Genomic DNA, 21,783 nt, shown 5'->3' with positions numbered 1-21,783 from the left:
GGACGTTAATCAATGAATCTTTTCCGGATGAACAGTTCTTCGCAGTTCAGGAGGAAGAACCATGGTTTGCAGATATTGTAAACTATCTCGTCAGCAATGTAATGCCTCCTAATTTGACATCCGCTCAAAAGAAGAAGTTTCTGCATGAGGTGAAGTGGTATATGTGGGATGAACCATATTTGTTTAGGCAGGGAGCTGACCAAATCATCAGGAGATGTTTCCCGTTCTGTGAGACGGAGGGGATATTACGAGACTGCCATTCCACGGTTTATGGTGGACACTATGGTGGTGAGAAGACGGCAGCTCGTATTCTGCAAGCAGGTTTTTTTTGGCCTACTTTGTTCAAGGATGCTCATCAGTTTGTTTTAAGGTGTGATCATTGCCAAAGAGTGGGAAATTTGACAAAGAAGGATGAGATGCCATTAAATGTGATGCTTGAAGTCGAGGTCTTTGATGTTTGGGGAATCGATTTCATGGGGCCTTTTATCTCGTCTTGCAATAATCAATACATCTTGCTGGCAGTCGATTATGTCTCAAAATGGGTAGAAGTTAAAGCTTTACCGACAAATGATGCAAAGGCAGTGCTAAATTTTCTTCATAAGCAAATTTTCACAAGGTTTGGAACACCTCGGGTAATCATAAGTGATGAAGGATCGCATTTCTGCTACCGTAAGTTCACTTCTATGATGCAGCGTTATAATGTGAATCATCGAGTAGCTACTGCCTATCATCCGCAAACAAATGGTCAAGCGGAAGTGTCTAACAGAGAGATAAAGCGCATTCTAGAGAAGGTTGTTTGTCCGTCAAGGAAGGATTGGTCTTTAAAGCTCGATGAAGCTGTTTGGGCTTACAGAACAGCATACAAAACTCCACTTGGTATGTCACCATTTCAGTTGGTGTACGGTAAGGGATGTCATCTACCTGCGGAGCTTGAGCATAAGGCCTACTGGGCATTGAAGAAGTTGAACCTGGATTTAGATGCAGCTGGTAAGAAAAGAATGCTTCAGCTTAATGAACTTGATAAATTTCAACTTCAAGCGTACGAGAATAACAAAATGTATAAGGAAAAGGTGAAGAGGTGGCACGATAGGAAGCTACATCCTAAGTTATTTGTGCCAGGGAAACAAGTTCTCTTATTCAACTCTCGACTCCGACTTTTTCCTGGGAAGTTGAAATCAAGGTGGTTTGAACCTTTTATTGTCAAAACTGTGTTTCCACACGGAGCGGTGGAAATTTTTGAGAATGATCCGGACCAAGCATTCAAGGTTAATGGTCAGCGGTTGAAGCACTACCATGGGGACATGGCAAACCGAGAAGTGGTTAGTGCCATTTTGTTGACTACTTGAGAAGGGTACGAAACGTCAAGCTAATGAAGAAAAAGAAGCGTTGCGTGGGAGGCAACCCATGATTTGTTGTTACAGGAACCCTTAGAAGTTAATAACCTATCCAAAAACACAAAAACAAATCAGAAAACAGAGGCTGAAAAAAAAAATTCCAGTGACCCCCTGAGCGCCCGCTCAGCATTGCTGAGCGACCGCTCAGCAAGCTGAGCGACCGCTCAGGGGTCGAGTACCAGAATTTTTTTTACAGTTCAGAAAAAAAAACAGTTGTAGCCCATAAACCCACGATTTGTTCCCACTACCCCATCATTTTAACCTTTAATTCCCAAAACCTAATCTAATCCACACCCTATATATAATACACCTATCCTACATATCTCCCACAAAATTACTACACTTAAACTCTCTCCCAAACACCAAAACTCAGTTCCTACACATTTTTTTTCACTAATCAATGGCACCCAAGAGAGCACGCACTATTGACAGCAGCAGCACAGTTCCTACTGCTGATTCATCGAGGGGTACTGCTGCAAGGCCTCGGTTAACTGACAGAGCTGCGGAGGAGGAGTACACTAGGCTTTTGGGGAAGCCGATTCTCAAGGAGAGAGGGTTTTTACCATCGGGGAGGGATGGTGAGTTGCTGCCCATGATTGCAGAGAAGGGGTGGATAGCTTTCTGTGAGTCGCCCGAAGCAGTACCGATGAGTGTGGTTCGCGAGTTCTATGCGAACGCGAAGGCCGAAAAGAATAGGTTTTCTGTGGTCCGAGGGCTGACAGTTGATTATCACCCTGCGGCGATTCGCCGTGTGATTGGACAGCGAGAGAGGAAGCCCGAGGAGAAGAACTGGAATGAAAAGACCGCTGAGGACTTTGACTTGGATTTGATTTGTGCGACTCTCTGTCGACCGGCACGGTTTGGACCTTCAGGACCGGCACTAATGAGTATCGTCACTTTCCGGTGATCGCCATGAACAGGTATGCCCGTGCATGGAATACATTTATTTGTGCTAATATTTTGCCTTCTTCGCATGCACACGAGGTCACAGTTGAGAGAGCACAGTTGTTGTGGGGAATTCTGAATGAGGAGTACTATGTGGACCTTGGTGAGTTCATCTACCAAGGAATTCTGAAGTTTTTGAGGGGGGCGAAGCATATGAACATCCCTTATGCATCCACGGTTACGAAGCTATGCCAAGCAGTGGGAGTGAACTGGCCAGCTCATGAGCAGTTGCAGTTGCCGACAGCTTCGATTGATTCTGGCATTCTGAATGGGATGCAGGAGTGGACCGGTGGTGAGCCTGAGGAGCATGGGTTGGGTTATCGTCTTCCAGGAGGGCGTCCAGCATGAGGTGCTACTATGGCTAGGCCAGGGCGTGATGAGGCTGGTTCTTCGAGAGCTCAGGAGGGTGCTGGGTTGGCTGATGCTCAGTATAGGAGGCTTTCACGGGGGATGGATGCCATGTATGAGACGCAGAGCAGGTTTTCTCAGGAGCTCACCCTTGTGTTAGGGACTGCTTTTCGGGGCCTTGGAGCTGATATCCAGTGGCCAGTTTTTGGTGAGGACTCTGCATACCCGCCGCCTGATACTCCACCCACTGAGGGTGATGATGATGATGACTCCGAGTAGGTATACCCTGTGTTCCTTTCTACTACTTTCACTGAGGACAGTGAAGATTTTATGTTTGGGGGTGGTAGTTAAGGAATATTGTGTGTGTGTCATATAGTTGCATATTCATGATAGTTTAGTTCATATAGTTGCATAATTTATGCCATATAGTTTTTTTTATGAATGTCATGTAGCTCATGCATTTACCATGATCCCTTTTGCAATGATTTATCGACTGAATTGTGATATTGATGCGAGTGTAGTGATAGCATTAAAGTGATATTAAGTCATGTAGGTTGATATGCATGCTAGAAACACTTGTAATTCCACTAAGTCTTAGAGAATGCGTAAGGGCTAGATTATTGTTATGATTTGGTTGTTTTCGAGGTCAATCAACTTATTATGCTTAGAATTCGATAATAAGTTCTTAGTGATAAAGGCATGAAAAAGAAAAAAAATTTGGAGAAAAAAAAATGGAATTTGTTGCTAGTTATGGCTAGGCGTCAAATGGCTAGTAGCCGGCTCGCATATGGTGCGAGTAGTCTAGGGTTGAGCAAGATGGAGCGAAACGCACTTGCTCAGAAGTTATATAAAAAAAATAGTTTATGCATAATTGATCTAGAGTGGGCTCTTTGGTATTCGAGTTATTAAGTTCTTAGGGGACTTTGTGCCTAGTGACCTAAGGCTTTTAGAGTCTGGGATCCGCTAACCTAACGCTCGTTACATGGATACCATTGTATAAGTCTTTTGTGGACCTCACTCATTGCACGGTCAAATAAGCATTTGAGTTGTGAATAAAAAGCACGATTCCGTAATAAGCTTCAGAGTTCATGTAGTGTTGCATATCACTTTGTGCCTAGAATTTTTTATTCTTTGTATAATCATTGGATTGTCTTGAGGATAGTCTAGTCATAATAATTGGTCTAGTTTCGAAGCATATCTGTTAAGCATTTGCACACACCACGTTTCTGGCTGTATGTCCGTTTGCATGAGTTTATTGATCTTTAGTTGTCTAACTGCATTCGTTGAGATGTTGCAATTTGGTTGGTTAATCGTAGTAAGGGGGATCGCTGCATTTTCATATAGATTGCATTCATTCATGTTTTTTTTTATTTGTTTTTGAGTCTGTGACGCTTGAGGACAAGCATCGATTTAAGTTTGGGGTTTGATAAGTGGCATTTTATACAACTTAGAACGTCTTAAAATGGCTTAAATTGGTGTCTTGAAATTAAGTATTTTGTGTATTTGATGCGTTTTTCTAGTGTTTATGCATTTCAGGGTATTAGTTGCATTTCGGGGGAGGAATTATCAAGAATAAGCCTTGGCATGTGTTCACCATTGCGAAAGGAAATAAATGGGCAGATTACGGCGAAGAAACGGAGCAAAATCAGATTTTTTCCAGTAGAGGTCTGAGCGCCCGCTCAGCATTGCTGAGCGGCCGCGCAGCAAGCTGAGCGGCCGCGCAGCAAGCTGAGCGCCCGCTCAGCACGCTCAGCTATGCTGAGCGGCCGCGCAGGGTCGGGAAAAAAGATATATTATTTCAGGACTTCTACTTCTGTTTGGTTTCCACTTCTATGTAATATGAGTTTTATGGGACTAGTATATAAGTAGATTTGAGACGTTTTTCACAAGGGGGGATTGAAGAAGATCGTGTTTTTACGCAAGGAGCGAAGGAGATAAGGAAGAAGACCGATTTAGCACACTGCAACGAAGAGGAAGCATATCTTCTTGTGATTCTTGTTTCGTTGTAACGTTGGATGCTAGTTTTCTTGCTTTGAACTTATTTACTCTTGTGACGTACTCTGTTTTAATATAATTAGTTTAGTTATTATTTTCTTGTGTTTGTTTATCATGATTTCATATGAACCCATGATGACGATAAGTGTTATTATGGGCTAATCGTGATCATGGGGTTGCAACGGATTTATTATGGAATTCTTTAGTTAATTGTTTAATACTTAAGAGTGTGATGATTGTATGATATCTAGTATTGGTTGTGCGTAGTCGTCTTATGTGCGTCGCGAACATATAAGATAGGGTGTTAATCTCTTGTGAAGCGACGGTGGATCTTGAGATTTAGAACTTGCCATACTAGCATAGGTTCATGTACGTTGTATATGATTAGTGGGTAACTCTAACAGTTTTATTTGCCCTATGTAATCAAAAGGAATAACTTGTGCTTAAATCGTTGTGTTGTCAATTTCTGTAGACATATAGGAACTCAACATAATTGATGACTATTCAACTTCTATCTTAATTGTGGATGCTTGGTAGAATGGTATTAGTACAATGAAAGTTGGCTTTTATCAGTTTCGTGTTATTCGATTAATATCATCACTGTCACATGCTAAAGGTAATAACAATGGCTATTGAAGGAAGTAATAATGAAGTTGTGATCTCATGAGTGTTTTATTATTGATAAATTGAAGTGTTAGTTAAGTGATTAATTAAGTAGTTAATTGTAGTTAATATTTAATCAACAATTTTAAGTGTTAGTGTCTTAACATTGAGACGTAATCATACATTGGTGAGTGAGTTTAATTAGACAACAATTTAGTCGGAGTCTCTGTGGGAACGAACTAGAAAGTATTCTATATTACTTGCGAACGCGTATACTTGCGTGAATATTAGTGCGTGATTTCGCCCTAACAGCATGGCAGATTTGCAATTAACAGACAAATGATTTACACTACCACATTTGATATAGATTTTTCTAGGAGCATATTTGCCAGGTGTGTAGTTATTATGTTTGTTAATCCCTACTTTACCATTCCTATTATTTTTCCTTTTAGTCTCTGCTTTTACCTCTATCTTCTCAAGTCTGTCACTTAACTGTTTGACAGTCATGTGACCAACATTAGCCTTCTTCCCTTTCTTGGCTTGACTTGACTCTCCTGAAACAAAGTTCTTAGAAACAGACCCATACTTTTCATTTAGCTTGGTTAATTTGGCTTTGCTAATGGGTTTGCTCACAGTCGACGGATTAGGATTTTTATCATTCGACGGATAACACTTTTTGTTATCCGATGGATAGTTCTCATCATCCGTCGAGTCTAAATCTGTCAGCAATCCATCTACCAAAATAGGTTCTAGTTTCTCCTTATTCTTTTTCCAGGCTTCATCACAAAAAGACTCAATTCCTTGAACCTTGGTGATTTGAGCATGAACATCTCTGGATGTTTTCCATGCTTTAATCACCTCCTGTTCACGATCAAGCTGCTTCTTTAAAATTTCTTCCTTTTTCAAGGACTCAGTTAATTCCTCCTTGGCAATTCTACACTCAATTTTTAGTTTCTCAAACTCAACAAACTGAGACTCAAGCACATTATTCCTCTCACTCAAAAATAAGTTGTTTTCTTTGATTTTAGCATTTTCTTTAGTGAGGGACTTAAGTGTAACACGCAAATGATACAATTCTGTAGACATGTCATTTATTGTATCATTACACTCAGCTTTAGATAAATGTGCAAGGTTTGTAGTGATTACCTGATTGTTTGAGGAACTTGTCTCTGTTTCATCAGACTTGGCCATAAGGGCTAGATTGACATAGCTGACATCCTCATCTTCATCAAAACCATCAGCTGCCCAGTCATTCTCTTGAGTAATAAAAGCCCTTTCCTTCTGTTTGAGTAGATCAAAGTATTTTTGCTTATAATCCACAGACTCAAATCTTTTCTTACTGGAATCTGACTTTCTACACTCATTTGCAAAATGCCCTGCCAAGCCACATTTGAAACACTTGAATTTTGATTTATCCACCATGTTTCTATTTGGCTTGGCAGCTCCAAAGTTCTTCTAGAACTTGAGCTTGGCAAATCTTCTTGAAAGGAATGCTAGGTGCTCATCAATGTCCTCCATGTCATCTTGACTCAATGAATCTTCACTTTCTGCAGCTAGCCCTTTACCCTTGCTTTCACAGGCCTTTGAAGTTGATTCCACAGCTTCCATCTTCACTTCCTTCTCCTTTTCCAGTTCAGCCACTAGTGCAATGGATCATCCTTTCTTCTTTCCTCTCTCTATTCTTTCATCCTGCTCTATCTCAAGCTCATAGGTCTTCAGAATGCCATACAGTCTCTCCAAAGTAAACTCCTTATAATCTTGTGAGTTTCTCAATGAGACTGTCATTGGTTTCCATTCCTTTGGAAGAGATCTGAGAAATTTCAGATTGGAGTCTTTAGTCTGATAGACTCTTCCATGCAATTTAAGAGCATTTAGTAGCTTTTGGAATCTACTAAAAATGTCAGTGAGTGACTCACTTTCTTCATTGTGAAAATGCTCATATTGCTGAATTAGGAGCTGCATTTTATTTTCTCTTACTTGCTCAGTACCATCACAGATTATCTGTATTGTGTCCCAAACTTCCTTGGCAGTCTTGCAATTGATGATGTTATCAAACATGTCTGCATCAACACCATTGAACAGAATGTTCATGGCCTTTTTATCTTTCCTGACTTGTTCAATATCAGGATCAGACCATTCATGCCTTGGCTTTGGAACAGATGGTTCATATCCTGTTGCAGCTCTCATAGGAACATGAGGGCCTCTTTCTATGCAGTCCACATAGGCCTCATCTTGAGAAAGCATATGAAGATGCATCTTTACCTTCCAATGATGGTAATTATCTTTATCAAGAAAAGGAATCTTGACTCCAACATCTTTCTTGTTCATCTTGCTGAATTGTTTTGATCTTTAAACTCTTTGTAGATTAAGAGCTTGTTCTGATACCAATTGTTAGTCCCTTAACAATATAGCAAGAATTACAGAAGGGGGGTTGAATGGAATTCTTGAACCTTTTTCTTGAAATAAAAATGTTCAACTCGATTATGGATATATTTGTTTTGATTAGCACAATACGGAATGTAAACTTGAATGAATCAAAACATAAGTAATTAAAAACAAGAGTCTTTAAAAACTTTCTGGTGGATTTAAACAATTCCACCAGAGATATATTTAATATATCGAGAGGACTCTGTGTGCAGAAATGCTCACAGCTGCTTACACAAATAGAACTGCTAAGAACACAGGAAATGCTAAAGATAGTGCTTACAAAGATTTCTCTGTTGTTGTTTCTTAGCTATCTCAGTTATTTTTCTATTTGCTACTCTCTTGGTTTATATATTACCAAGATTACAAAGTCAAAAGAACTGAACAAATATAAAATCTAACAGTCTTGATCTTTTCTGCTTTTCGTCCTCTATTACCCAGTTAATGGGCTTCCACAGTGTACTTGTATCCAACTCAACGGCTGTGTGTCAGCTTTCACTGTTCAACTGATGTTTGAATCTTGATATGATCATCTGTCGACTTTCAGATCATCCGTCGATGACTTAATTGATCATCCGTCGACTGCTATGTTAAACATCCGTTGATAGTCATTTGATCATCCGTCGAAGCTTTGTTAAGCATCCGTTGGTAGCTATTTTTGTCATCCGTCGAAGCTTTGTTAATCATCCGTTGGTAGCTATTTTGGCACTTGACTTTATTTCACTTATACAGAATTACAAGACATTGCTTATGTACAGTTAATCAACCTATTCTGCATATCTAGTTAAAGTCAACATGACTTATATGCTACTCCAGATTCTATACAAAGGTGCATACAACATTGTTCTACAAACTTATTATTACATAAGCTACTCACTCGATGGATAATAAGTTAATCATCCGTCGGGACTATAATGAGTTATCCGTCGGGTCTATAATTCTTATCCGTCGAGTGCTACATTATTTCACTAAGTAAAATCTACTTAGATGTTTTGTTTAGGTAATCATCAAGTACACAACATATTCACAACACTTCATAATCACGGGTTACTTGGTTATCTGAATTAACAATACTAAGTCTGAAATACGTATCCTTCCAGGAAATCCGGTTCTTTTAACAAACAAGAAACTCAAGTAGTAACTTGACAACCAAGGTTTAAAACTTATTTTATTCAAAAAGGCTTTTAGAATTTTTTTAAGGAAAAATCTTTTTCGAAAACTTGTTAAAAATTTTGAAAATCACAAATCTGGTTGTCCTTACTATATGAGTTGGTTGTTGTCCTTCCGACCTATGACAAGGTACCAAATTAAAGAAACAATCACATAAAGGTCCGTTCACTTCAACCTACCTTTCTCCTTCATCGTGTCCATTTGCCTTCCTTAATCGACGAAACTTCAATTGTCGTTGCATATTATCTTATTCGTAGCTTCACATCAAGAATTCCATACTGGTAATACTCATGTTATCAACTTTGCAATCGTTAAGTGGAACAGACTATCCAATAGTCAACAAGTCGGCTAATGCCATATCACATTATTACTATAAATATATCATATCATCGTAACACCATTAATTATCTTCAAGAAAGCTCAAGAACCATAATCTCCTCTAACTCTCTTTTCAATACTTATCTACTCCATTCCACAAGCTAGTCACGGGTGGTCTAATCACTAATAGCTTCTTTTAATCTGATAGCAACTATCCTTCGGAACACCTGAATCTTCTTTCTAGACTTCTTCTCACCTTTATTTATATCTCAAGTACCCACCATTTACAGTAGCTCTCAAATCCATCCTTGTAGGTACTGTTGCGTCATAGGACAAATTTTAACCGAGGGTATAGAACAGGATGTAGGGTAAACTAAAGAGATACACTCACAGCAGAATGTCCAGTAAAACAAGAATATAGATGGAGGTTCTTAAATAGGTAGTTTCGTATCAAGAGGTGTTAGAATAGCGTAGAATAGCTTGAAGAGGTGCAACTGTCATAACAGAATGTAGTACCGTTAATACGGATGGAGGAACAAGGTGCAAATCAAATCCGAGAGAAGATGACGATCCTTGAACGGAAAGCTCCAAACGATCGGATGATACAGGAAAATCAGGGTCTGCCATTGCCGTTGTCTGGAACTTACGTCGCAATCTAAGAATCCCGAATTACAACACGAACCGTGCCGAAGACCTACTATATAGTCGTACTCATCCTCACAACGTCTAATCTTTCTATTTCCTATTCCTAATCCTATCCCTCTACCCAATCCTGACAATCTAGGCTTGTTTCAGTGACTTATAACTTGTAGCTCTTATACCAACCTGTGGCGCCCTCCAAACCCGGGTCAGAAGTCTGGTGTCCACAACACAAACACAATATACCAACCTGTATACGAAATATTAATTGCAATCACCCTGTTCTATATAACCACGGATCGCAACAGGTTAAAGTATGAAAACAAGCCACAACCTTAACTTTTATTACAACGTACCAAATCCCAACTAATTTAACTTACAACGGATAGTAAAATTATCCTTACAATCTTACTATCTCACTACCGCAATAAGCTCCTTCTAGCTCGATCCAACTCAATCTGGGATCCTAACTCGTATATTGAACTGGGAAACCTTTCTATCAACCATATCCTTCTTAACTGTAGAATACATAAAAAGATTCGCAAGAGTGAGCTAATTAGCTCAGCAAGTCATAATAACGATAACTGAGGTTAAATAATGATCAAATGAGATAATTCAGATGAATCAAGTTTCTTTTTAACTAATCATTAGAATTGGATATTCAATTTAAGTTTTAAAACCAAGGTTAGGCTGCTGATCAGTCACGCACTAACCTCGAGCAAAGCACACAACACTGCTCTAATTACTGGATTTAAGGCACACATTGGCCTAATTCGACCACGAATCTGGTCTGACCACGAATCTGGTCTACATAAGAAAACTATCCAATTCTAAAATAATTCAGTGTAATAAACAATGTAATTCAATAAGCAAGATCATAATCAACATCGATAAAGCATTTGTACAAAAGCATAATGCGATTCATGAGTATCATAAGGGTATATTAAGGTATGTCTGAGAAACGGTTTTCAGCCTGTAAAAGGATCAGGTATTAGACAAATAATGGTTTTTCAAAGTATAGTTCTTTGATGTTATAAAGAATGGTTGGAGTATAAAAGTTTCTGTGTTTTCAAACAATTTTCTTCCAGTGTTTGGTGTTTGGTAGTTATACATTTGGGGAGTAGTATCATATTTGGGGGGTTTGGTATCTGGAAATCAACGAAGGATGGTTTACAAAGAATAAGGCTTATGGCTCAAGATCAAGAGAAATCAGGGGTCAAGGTTAAATAGTTTAAAGCACTTGTAATATTAAAACAGGAGTTATGTTGAATAATAGCGACATGTTATGAAATAGTTTAAAAATATTGGAAATATATCTTGAAGAAAAGTTCAGAAGTACTTGCCTCACAGGGCTTTATAACTGTTACTGATCAACTCTGAGCCGACTCTGCCGCTCAGGCTTTAACGTCCAACCACTAGACCACATTAGATTCGACTTCGACACACAGGTTTCCTGTTGAAACTCTATTGGGCACGCCGACTAACTACTAGGTCATCTCTAGTCCATCGTCCACTTTCAGGTTCCCGATTATAACCTATAGGGTCGAAATACCTTACGTTAGACGTCCAGGTATGCTTGACATATCCTCGATACTAATTCTTACCCAACGATATTCAAACCCAACTCGTAATTATGAATATTATAATAACACACGTAACAAATAGGGTTCACAATCTCGAAGATCGGTTTGGTGTTCATTTTCGGAAAAATACATATACTTTTTATTTTACAGAATTGGGGTTATCGATTTGGCAAAATATTGCATCACATCGTACAACCAGGTTTCGTATAAAACATACACACACACACATATATATACATAGTTTCTCGACGTCCCGATATTCATCGGATACGTTCCCATATTTACATAATTCAGTTTCCCGGAAATCAGGCAGCGTCTCCTTTATTTATCGGACTACCCGTCGAAATATCAGTCGACGTCAATTCAATAACAACAATCCAATTCAGAACAACCACAATCCCAACCACCAGTTCAACCCAACAATCAATCCAATCACAATTCGTCAACTAAATTACGTACTCGACTTTAATGTAAAATCAAATTCTCGTTTCAAAGATAATTTCACAAATTAATTTATATATTTTAAAATATTAGGACTCAGAATAAACATCACAGCCCACCGTCGGCTCGCCGAGGCTCATCGCCGACGGCGGAAAAATTTACTGGTACTCGATTATTTCGGGTTTTCAACGCGTATTTCACCGATTACGAAATTAATTTCTGCAAAATCAAATTAAAATATCATAACCAATTACATGCAATCAGCCTTAACATTTGTGGCCCAACAGCAAGGCCCACTTAACAGGCCCAATTAACAGGCCCAAACAGAGAAACAGGGGAGCACAGGGATACGACCCACAAACACGACCGGAATATCACCGCATAGGCGGCAGTAACACAGGGCACCGCACACAGCGGCTGAACACGCATACACAATTAACACACACATCATTAATGCACACACACATACCCACACACACGACGGCAAGAAGACGGCGGCGTTAGTCGCCGGAAATCACAGAAACACGATGGCGGCAAAGTCACAGGAGAGTCCTGACCATACACGCACACATGTATACACACGCCTGGAAATTGAAGGGAACAACGAAGATTATTGCGAGAACCGGTAATAGGGAAACAAGCTCAGAAAAGAAATGGAAATAGAATGGGGGGTGAGAGTAAAGAGAGAGAAAGAGATTAGAGGATGAAAGACAACCCCTTGTCCGCGTGTATTTTATTTTTTTATTATTTTATTCTATTCTTATTCTGTAACAATCTAGCAGCGACACGTAATACTCGATTGTATAGATTCATGCAACGCGTACTGTTAATTAACAGGAATTGAACACGTATGTTTCCCCCTTCTGGAAGCCCGGTTTTGTCCTGCGCTTAATATTTATCGAACAAAGTTGCGCATAAAACAAATTTATAAAATTGCGAAGACAGTCTTAAAATTTTCTAAAAACCCCGAAACTAATAAAATAAAATTTTCATAACTTTTAAAATATTTTTGAAGTGTAACTCGTATCTGCATTTCACAATTAACGAACCGAGCTGTACCTAAAACAAATTCAGAAAATCACGAAAATAGTCCTAAAATGTTACAAAAATCCTGAAGTTTATAAAAACATAGATTTTGAAATTTTAAAATAATTTCCGAAGCGCGATTTATACCCGCTTTTTAACAATTAAGGAAACAACGCGCGGGTGAAATTAATCTCAAAAATCTCCAAAATAATTTTAAAATTCCCGGAATATTTCCAACTTAAATAAATATGGGTTTCAAAATTTTTGAAGAATTCTAGAATTAAATATGGATTTTACAAATAAAAGAAATCAGAAAATCATTTAAAGATAAATAATTAATAAAATATTGATTTCTCAATCTTATAAAATCTTAAAAATAATTAATGTAATTATAAAATTATAAAAACAATTTTAGAAAAATTTCAAATATTTATGCAAATAAATTTGCACTAAATCCACTTTTAAAATTAGGAATAATTTAAAACGACTCCATAATTAATCCCGCGGACAACCCAGTACTCCATAAATCACACCTAGATAATAATCAAACAACACATAGTGATCAAAACCAATACACATATTTTATTTATTTAATAACTTCCATAATCACATATTTAAATAATTCAAAAATACACGAGTCGTTATAGTTTAAGTGTACGGAGGTGAATTATATTTGATGTTACTATGTAAATATATGTTATTTGATGGTTATGTGTGTGAATCTGTGATTTATGGGTTTTAAATATTTTTAAAAGAATTTAATTGGTAAAAATAAGGATTATTTTGGTCCTTATATATTTCTATAAAATAAGCAGAGTATGATCAAAGTGTGAGATTTGTTTTATTATCTCTAGAATAGTCCTAGGGACTTTTTAAAAATGATAGTTGGATTTAATTGAATGTTTGATATTTTAAAATATTTTACATAGTTTATTTCTATTAATGGGGATTTATTTGTAATATCTAAACAAATTAATTTGTTCGCTCAAAAATTATTTTGAAAATATGGGAAAAGAGCTAATTTCATGCTCTTTATTTTAAAAATAGAATTCGTGATATTTTCTGATTTTATAAAAGCTGTTTTAATTATATTAAATAGAGTTTAATGATTGTAAAATAAACCAAAGAAGAGAAAAACAAAATTAAGAAGATTAGATGGCAAGTTACTATTTTACCCTTTCCTCTTTCTTTTTCTTTTCCTCACCCAGTTTCTCTCTTCTCTCTCTCGACTCTCTCTCTCTCTCTCACTCTCGGTAATCTCTCTCTTCTATTTCTCCCATGTTTCTTGCTTGTTCTTGAATCTGAAACCACCTACATGCTTGGTTTCTTCCCCTCTATAACTCTGTGTAATTGCATGTGTTGTTCCTTGAGTTGATTAAAACCCCAACTCTGGTTTTGGTTTGGTTCTTCCGAGTTTGGTTTAGGTTTTTCAAATTTGATTGTGTTGTGTGGTTTTGTGATCCTCTGTGATGATAAAGTAAGATTATAGTGGTGATTGATCAAAGAAATTGGTGGAGTTCGGTTGGAAAACCCGAAACGTGGCACCACCGTACTTTGCCGCTGTCGGTGGTGAACCTCTGGTGAGTCGACGGGGACAATGATGCTACTTGAGTCCGAAAATTTTATAAACACTTCATTTTAACTTGTATGTTTACATTCATGTGTGTGTTTAAGGTTTTTCTAAAGATTTAAGATTTAAATTTTTGAAAATGAATTAATTTGGTATTGGTATTTGGTTCAAGGTTTAGTAACCGGTTATTTGAATTAATGTTGCATGTCGATTTCGGTTTGAAAGACCGAATGAAACTCTTGGTTTAAGGAAAATTTGGTTCGAATTATGTGATAAATCCAATTGATATGATTTTGTTCATTAGTTTTAAGTTGAACTAGGTTCGATTTTGATTTAAGAATATGCATGTTAATTTTGAATGAATGCATGTGGGTTAAATGAGATTTTTATGTCGGTTAAAGGAACAATTGATGATGCATGTCGATTTTAAATGGTTTGGAAATTTTTTGAGTTTATTTATTGAATTTATTCGAATTAGGGTAAAGGTTCGGTTGAATTCGATTAGTAAGTTAAGTTCGATTAATCTTGTTATCGATATGGGAAATATTGCATGTTGCATGTTAAGTGTTAAAATAAAATAATTATGTGTACTTGATCCTTGATTATGGCGATGTATTTCTATGATAAGAGTAAGCGTCATTCCCGATTTTTTGATAAAAAGGGAATAGAGTCGAATATTTACTAAGGCTTGGTGTCGAAATATATGAAATTATGATTGCTCGCTATGTGTAGAGTATCGAGATAGTCGATGATATAAAGAGTATAAAGGTATATCTTATTATGTGCTACGTGTTATGCATGTGTATATAAGATAAGCGAATATTGTGTTTGGGTAGAAGTTAGACGTTCTGAGAAACGTCGGGAATCGAGCAAATTCTGATTAGGGTTCTCTTTTGCATTGTAGATTTGGAAAGCGGAGGCATTTAGGCTAGAAAAGGGAAGAAAGTCTTAGGTGGCAGTAGCTCAGTTTCCGTAAAACAGGAAAGCTTTTTGAGGCAAGTAACTTTTCCTTCTAATATGAATTCTTATAGAGAGATTGTTGATGCTATGCACTGATAGAATAAAGAGTATTCGTAGAATTGTTATTGATCTTTGTGATAACCCTGTTATTGATCTTTGCAATAAACTCGTTATTGATCCTCGTGATAAACCATAATAGTAGTCCCTTGTTCCAATTGCTTATGCCATGTACTCGTACTTTGTTAACCTATGATCCTTTGACCCTAAAAAAAAGTCATAACGAACCTTTCGTATATCAAATCTTGTTAACCTAGATTCCTTTGATAATCACTATTCCATGTTTATGCGTTGTTCTTTGGAACTATTCTGATCACGGCCTTGTTATACATCGTTTAACATTTGATCAGTATACTTGACTTTACGATCTTTGTTAATTTTTATTTGTTCACTTTCCTTAAATTCTTGAAATGAACTTAAGAATGACTTTCGACTTGAATGAGTCCAAACGATTTCACTTATTGGTAATGTTAAAAATGAATTTAGCCAAACTTCCTTGTATTTCAGCATAAAGGTTTTCTAAATGAATTCCTGATGGATTGGATAGAGATGTAAGAGGCTAGTGGAACTAGTCCAGTCACGTAAGAGGCTAGCAGGCCTATTCTATTATAAGGCGGAAACAATGCCAGAGGTACCTTAACGACCAGATGAAGGTCGGTACGGGCTGATCACCCGTATTATAATTAAAAGATGGATATTCCAATCAAGGGTTCTTATTGTTAAATAATCAAAGTAAATGATTATAAATGTTGCAACAAGCGTTATGCTTTTCTTTTGATTTGAAATTGAATAGTTTGAGTTGAATCTTCTTTAAAGTCTTGAGAATCTTGTCTGAGAACCTTTTCATAATACTTGTATATTGAATCTCATAGCTTAAAAGTGATATATCTCTCAAAGTGTGAAACTATCTCTGAGAACCCTATCGATTGAACTTGAGAACCATTGATTATTCGAATCTAAATCTTAAAAGCTTTGAAACTATCCTTTGGAACCCTTTCTCGAAATTGATAGAGTGCTGCCACCTAGTTTTTATTTTAAGATAGAATGCCTCAAATGTTGTTACTTATGTTGAAATTTAGAACTATTTATATAGTTACTTGTTGAGCTTCTTTGTTCATTTATTTTCTTTGATCTAACCATGACAGTTAAGCAAGAAGATGGCCAGACTTAGGTGCACTGCTCGCAAGAGCGTTCCTGGCATTCCTATCGTGTTGTGGGATTTTAGATGCTAGAGCAGATAGATATTGTGTGAGCAAGCGATAATAAGTTGGTGGGAAGTGTATTAGCTGAATCAAATACTTCTGGGTTATCTGTCAATTCCAAGTCGGAATAGAATAATTTAAATTTATTTATATTTTGGGTTGTAATAATTATATTCTGGCTGGTAGTTGTAATCTTGTCTCATACTTTATCCTATTTAGATCTTGTTAATTTTCGGGTTTATTATATTCTGTTATTATTATATTATTAGTTTATTGGTGTTGTGGGTCCTCATTTCTAACCCCGAGATTGAGGGTGTCACAAGTTGGTATCAGAGCCACAGGATTTAGTCCCTGAGACAAGTTAGGATAAGAGGGTCTTTGGGTAATTAAATATTGCGTAAGTGTTCGACTCATATAGAGTTGAGTAAGATTATTAGGTATAGTCTAAGTAATGTAAATAGGTCAGGATAGCAATTGGAGTTAGGGCATGGAGTCAGTAAGTTTTATTTAACCCTAATGTTGTTTCTTGGTTGTTGTTTTATGTTTTATCTCAGGACCCTGGTAGTGGGAGTGATGCTGATTCTGAGGATAGTTTGTTACCGGGATCACCTGAGGAGCCCAGTACATTAGTTCAGACCCTGAGGAGGATCCGTCTGAGGACAGTGTTGCCCCTATTGCCTATTTCTCCCCTGATATCAGTACCTGATTCCCCAGAGGTTAGAGCAGATTCCCCAGCTCCTATGTCTGAGTCCCCAGCTCCCGACAGAGTGTCTGTTGTGCCAATACCTGCCCATATTAGTGATGATTTGGCCTGGGACCGTGAATTTATGTTTACTCACATACATGAGTTGAGATCTTTGGAAGACCGGTTGGCCCGAGAGTCTAGGTTGCAGATGTTGGTGCCAGAGCCCGAGTGGCGTGTTCGTATTGAGATGGTGGAGTAGATTGCCCATGGACGGTTGGAGGAGGGACCTTCTTGCAGTGATGTTGAGGCTGAGGCCCGCATAGTTCATAAGATTGTGCATTGGATACTGACAATGTTGAAAGAGATTCTGTATCGCCATGTGTAGTTTGGGTGTGAGTTCAGACTGGATATCTGGTAGAGCCTGTAGTTGTTGTTATTGTTATTTCTTTTCAGTGCCGGTAGGCTTTGGGGTACTTGGTCAGATGCCAGGATCCCTTTTATGTTGTAATATGATATATTGTACTGTGGGTTGTGTTGGTAGTAATTAGGTAGAAGTTAGGGGTAGATAGGGGAATATTTTCCAGTTTTTCCTCTGTTTAACCCTGCTATGTTATTGTACCTTATTCCCAGAACTTATTGTACTTGAACTATTTATCTATGTACATTGGTTACCTTGCTGAGAATCGATGAATTTCATAAACCATCTATCTATGCATCTTGTTCCTATATTATGGATCCCTGGTTTTATAAACTGTTTTGCACATCATGTTTTCCAAGTAATCATATTCAACACCTTTGTGATAATATACCTTATGTCATGTGAGAACCCTAACCGGTGAGTGAATTATGTAGTAATAGGATTGCATGCACAAATGGGTAAAACTTAAAACCCGAAAAACTATTCCTAAAAGAATCTTTATTGTTATGTATGCCATGTTATCGTATTGCTAAATAATTGCTCATCGGGTTTATAAGAAATGGTTACTTCCCCAAATCACCAAGAAGAAGAAACTCAAACTCAAAATCAAGAACAAAACCAAGACACCCCAATGATGAACCGACTCTTTCAACTTTTGCAACAACCCTCAGCCCTTAGAGTCAGAAACTTCAAACATTTTTAATCCGTCCATCCCCCAGAATTTATAGGGTTTCCAGATCCAATTAAGCTCAGTCCTGGTTAAGAGAAATGGAAAAAGCCTTTGAGTTAGTAGAAGTTAAAGATGAAAAGAAGGCACAATATGCAATTTATTATCTTAAGGATGAAGCTAGTTACTAGTAGGAATCTAGTAAGGCGTTACTAGAAGGAGAAACCATTTTTTGGCTAAAGTTTACGGAACCGTTCTTAGAGAAGTACTTACCAAGTTACATGCAAGATCAGTTAGAGATGAGGTTTTTGGATTTAAAGCAATAAAATATGACGGTAGCAGAGTATGAAGTGAAGTTTTCAGAGTTAGCAAGGTTTGTGCCTGAATATATGAATACAAAAGTGAGGAAAGCTAAAAGGTTTCAAAAAGGACTTAAGCCATGGATTTGTAGTCAGGTGGCTCTTCTTGAGATAAGCACTTATGTTGCTATGGTACAGAAGGCCATGATCATGGAAGAAGAAAGAGAAGCAACTAAGAAAGAAAATGAAGGGAAGAAAAGGAAATTTGAGGATTCGGAAGTAGACAAAGGGAGTTCTAAGTTCATAGGAAAGTTTGGAAGGAATATTGGAAGTCAGAATCAGAAATTCCAGAAATTTAAGCCCGGAAATGGGAATCAAAAGAATCATTTTCAGAAAGATGGACAGTCAACGAAGGAGGATAGACCCCAGATTCAGGAGTGCAAGACTTACAGAAAGAGGCACCCTGGAAGATGTAATAATCTTAATGTGACGTGTTTCAAGTGCAATCAGAAAAGCCTTTACTCAACAGAATGCACTATTGGTACGGGGAAGCCAGAGATAACTTGCTTTAAGTGTGGAAAAGTTGGCCATATGGCAAGAAATTGCAAGGAGCCTGTTCAGAAGGCAAATGTTCTTACGATTGTTAGACCACCACCTCCACCAGCATAAACAGTTCAGCCAAGGGCGCGGACGTTTAAAATGATAATGAAATATACAGTACAGGATGCGGATGTGGTAGCAGGTACGCTTGCTATAAATTCAGTAGATTTCAAAGTGTTAATGGATTATGGAGCTACTGGATCAATTATTTCTGAAAGTGTTGTTGATAGACTAAAGTGTGTTGCGTACCCTCTAGAATCTAACCTGATTATAAAAGTAGCAAATCAGGAACGAGTTGTTGTCAATAGAGTTTGTCCTAATTGCGATATTGTTATAGAAGGTCGGAACTTTTTTGCTGACTTAATCCCGTTTAAGTTAGGAGAATTTGACATTATTCTTGGAATGGATTGGTTAGTGAACCACGATGCGCAAATAGAGTGTAGAAGCAAGAAAGTGAAACTGAAAACCAAGGATGGAACTGAGGTAATATTCAAAGGAAAGAAGTAATATAGGAAGTTTTTAACGGCAATTCAGACAAGAAGATTGTTGCAACAAGGATGTGAAGCTTATCTGGCTCACGTAAAGGATGTGGAAAAGGAATCCTTAAAGATTGAGGACACTCATGTTGTTAAAGAGTTTCCCGATGTATTCCCCGATGAATTACCTAGAGTGCCTCCAGATCGAGAGATTGAATTCACGATCGATTTCGCCCCTGGAACAGAACCAGTTTCAAAAGCCCCTTATCAAATGGTGCCCATTGAAATGAAGGAACTAGAGACGCAATTGCAAGAATTATTAGATAAAGGAGTTATATGACCGAGTGTATCCCCGTGGGGTGCACCAGTGTTGTTCGTAAAGAAGAAAGATGGAAGTATGAGATTGTGTATCAATTATCGTGAACTTAAAAAGTTGATTATCCATAATAAGTACCCTCTCCCGTAAATTGATGATTTATTTGATTAGCTAAAGGGAGCTATTTGTTTCTCAAAGATCGATTTAAGGTCGGGATATCATCAATTGAAGATTAAGGCGGAAGATATACCCAAGACAACATTTTGAACGAGATATGGACATTATGAATTTTTGGTAATGGCATTTGGATTGACAAATACACCAGCTGCATTTATGGATCTTATGAATAGAGTGTTTAAGCAATATTTGGATAAGTTCGTAATAGTATTCATTGACGATGTCTTGATTTACTCTAAGTTGGAAGCAGAACATATGGAACATTTGAGAATTGCTTTGGAGATTTCGAGGAAAGAAAAGTTGTAAGAAAAATTCTCAAAATGTGAGTTTTGGTTAAAGGAAGTCCAGTTTCTTGGACACGTAATCAACAATGAAGGTATTAAAGTAGACCCTGCAAAGATAGAAGCTGTCCTGAATTAGGAAAGGCCAAAGTCTCCCATGGAAGTAAGAAGTTTTCTCAGATTGGATGGATATTATAGACAATTCGTACAAGATTTTTCTAAGATTGTGTTCCCCTTGACTAAGTTGACGAGGAAGAATGAGAAATTTGTTTGGACAAATAAGTGCGAAGAAGGATTTCAAGAGCTAAAGAAAAGGTTAGTTTCTGCACCAGTATTGGTTCTACCCGATGAGAATGGCGAGTTTGTAATATATAGCGATGCTTCATATAAAGAATTAGGTTGTGTGTTGATGCAGGACAGAAGGGTGATAACATATGCGTCACGACAATTTTAGCCGCACGAGCAAAAATATCCTATGCATGATTTGGAGTTAGCAGTGATCGTGTTTGTTCTCAAGATTTGGAGATATTATTTGTACGGAGAAAAGTATGAGATTTATACAGACCATAAAAGCTTGAAGTACATCTTCACACATAAAGAATTAAACATGAGACAAAGGAAATGGTTGGAATTAATCAAGGATTAGGACTACACGATAAGTTATCATCTTGGAAAGGCAAATGTTGTAGCGGATGCGCTAAGCCGCATGAAAAGATTGAATGTGTTAACTTCGTCTGAAGAATTGATCAAGAAATTCGAGAAGTTAGAAATATATATACAAATTCCAGAGATGGCAGATGAAGTAATGTATGTGGCGATATTTCAGCCAGAGATTTTGGAAAAGATTCGACGTTGTCAAGAAGAAGTGATGGTTCACAAGAAGGATAAATTGACGAGAGAAGAGGTTAGAGCTCAAAAGGATGATAAAGGAATATACTAAGTTTGCTCACGTATTTGGATTTCTAATATTGCGGAATTAAAGCACGATATTTTGTATGAAGCGCATAGTTCGAGATTTTCGATTCATCCTGGAAGTACGAAAATGTACAAGGACTTAAAAGAGAATTATTGGTGGTTGAATATGAAAAAGGATATCACAGAGTAGATAAGCAAGTGTTATGCGTGCCAAAGAGTAAAAGCGGAACATCAACGACCAAGTTGATTGCTTGAACCACTAGATATACCTAAA

General features: G+C 37.5%; 1 protein-coding gene across 1 annotated transcript; it reads left to right on the top strand.

The window, feature by feature from the left end:
• The first annotated feature begins 19,443 nt into the window (after positions 1-19,443).
• On the top strand, positions 19,444-21,534 carry LOC141685976 (uncharacterized). Its single transcript, XM_074491046.1, has 3 exons — positions 19,444-19,827; positions 19,930-20,094; positions 21,271-21,534. Exons 1-3 carry the CDS (start codon positions 19,444-19,446, stop codon positions 21,532-21,534), a joined length of 813 nt encoding a protein of 270 aa, XP_074347147.1.
• Positions 21,535-21,783: the final 249 nt, after the last annotated feature.

The sequence above is a fragment of the Apium graveolens genome, chromosome 9, assembly GCF_009905375.1.
Source record: "Apium graveolens cultivar Ventura chromosome 9, ASM990537v1, whole genome shotgun sequence".
In the NCBI taxonomy this organism is placed as follows: domain Eukaryota; kingdom Viridiplantae; phylum Streptophyta; class Magnoliopsida; order Apiales; family Apiaceae; genus Apium; species Apium graveolens.
This window is presented reverse-complemented; position numbering and strand designations above follow the sequence as displayed.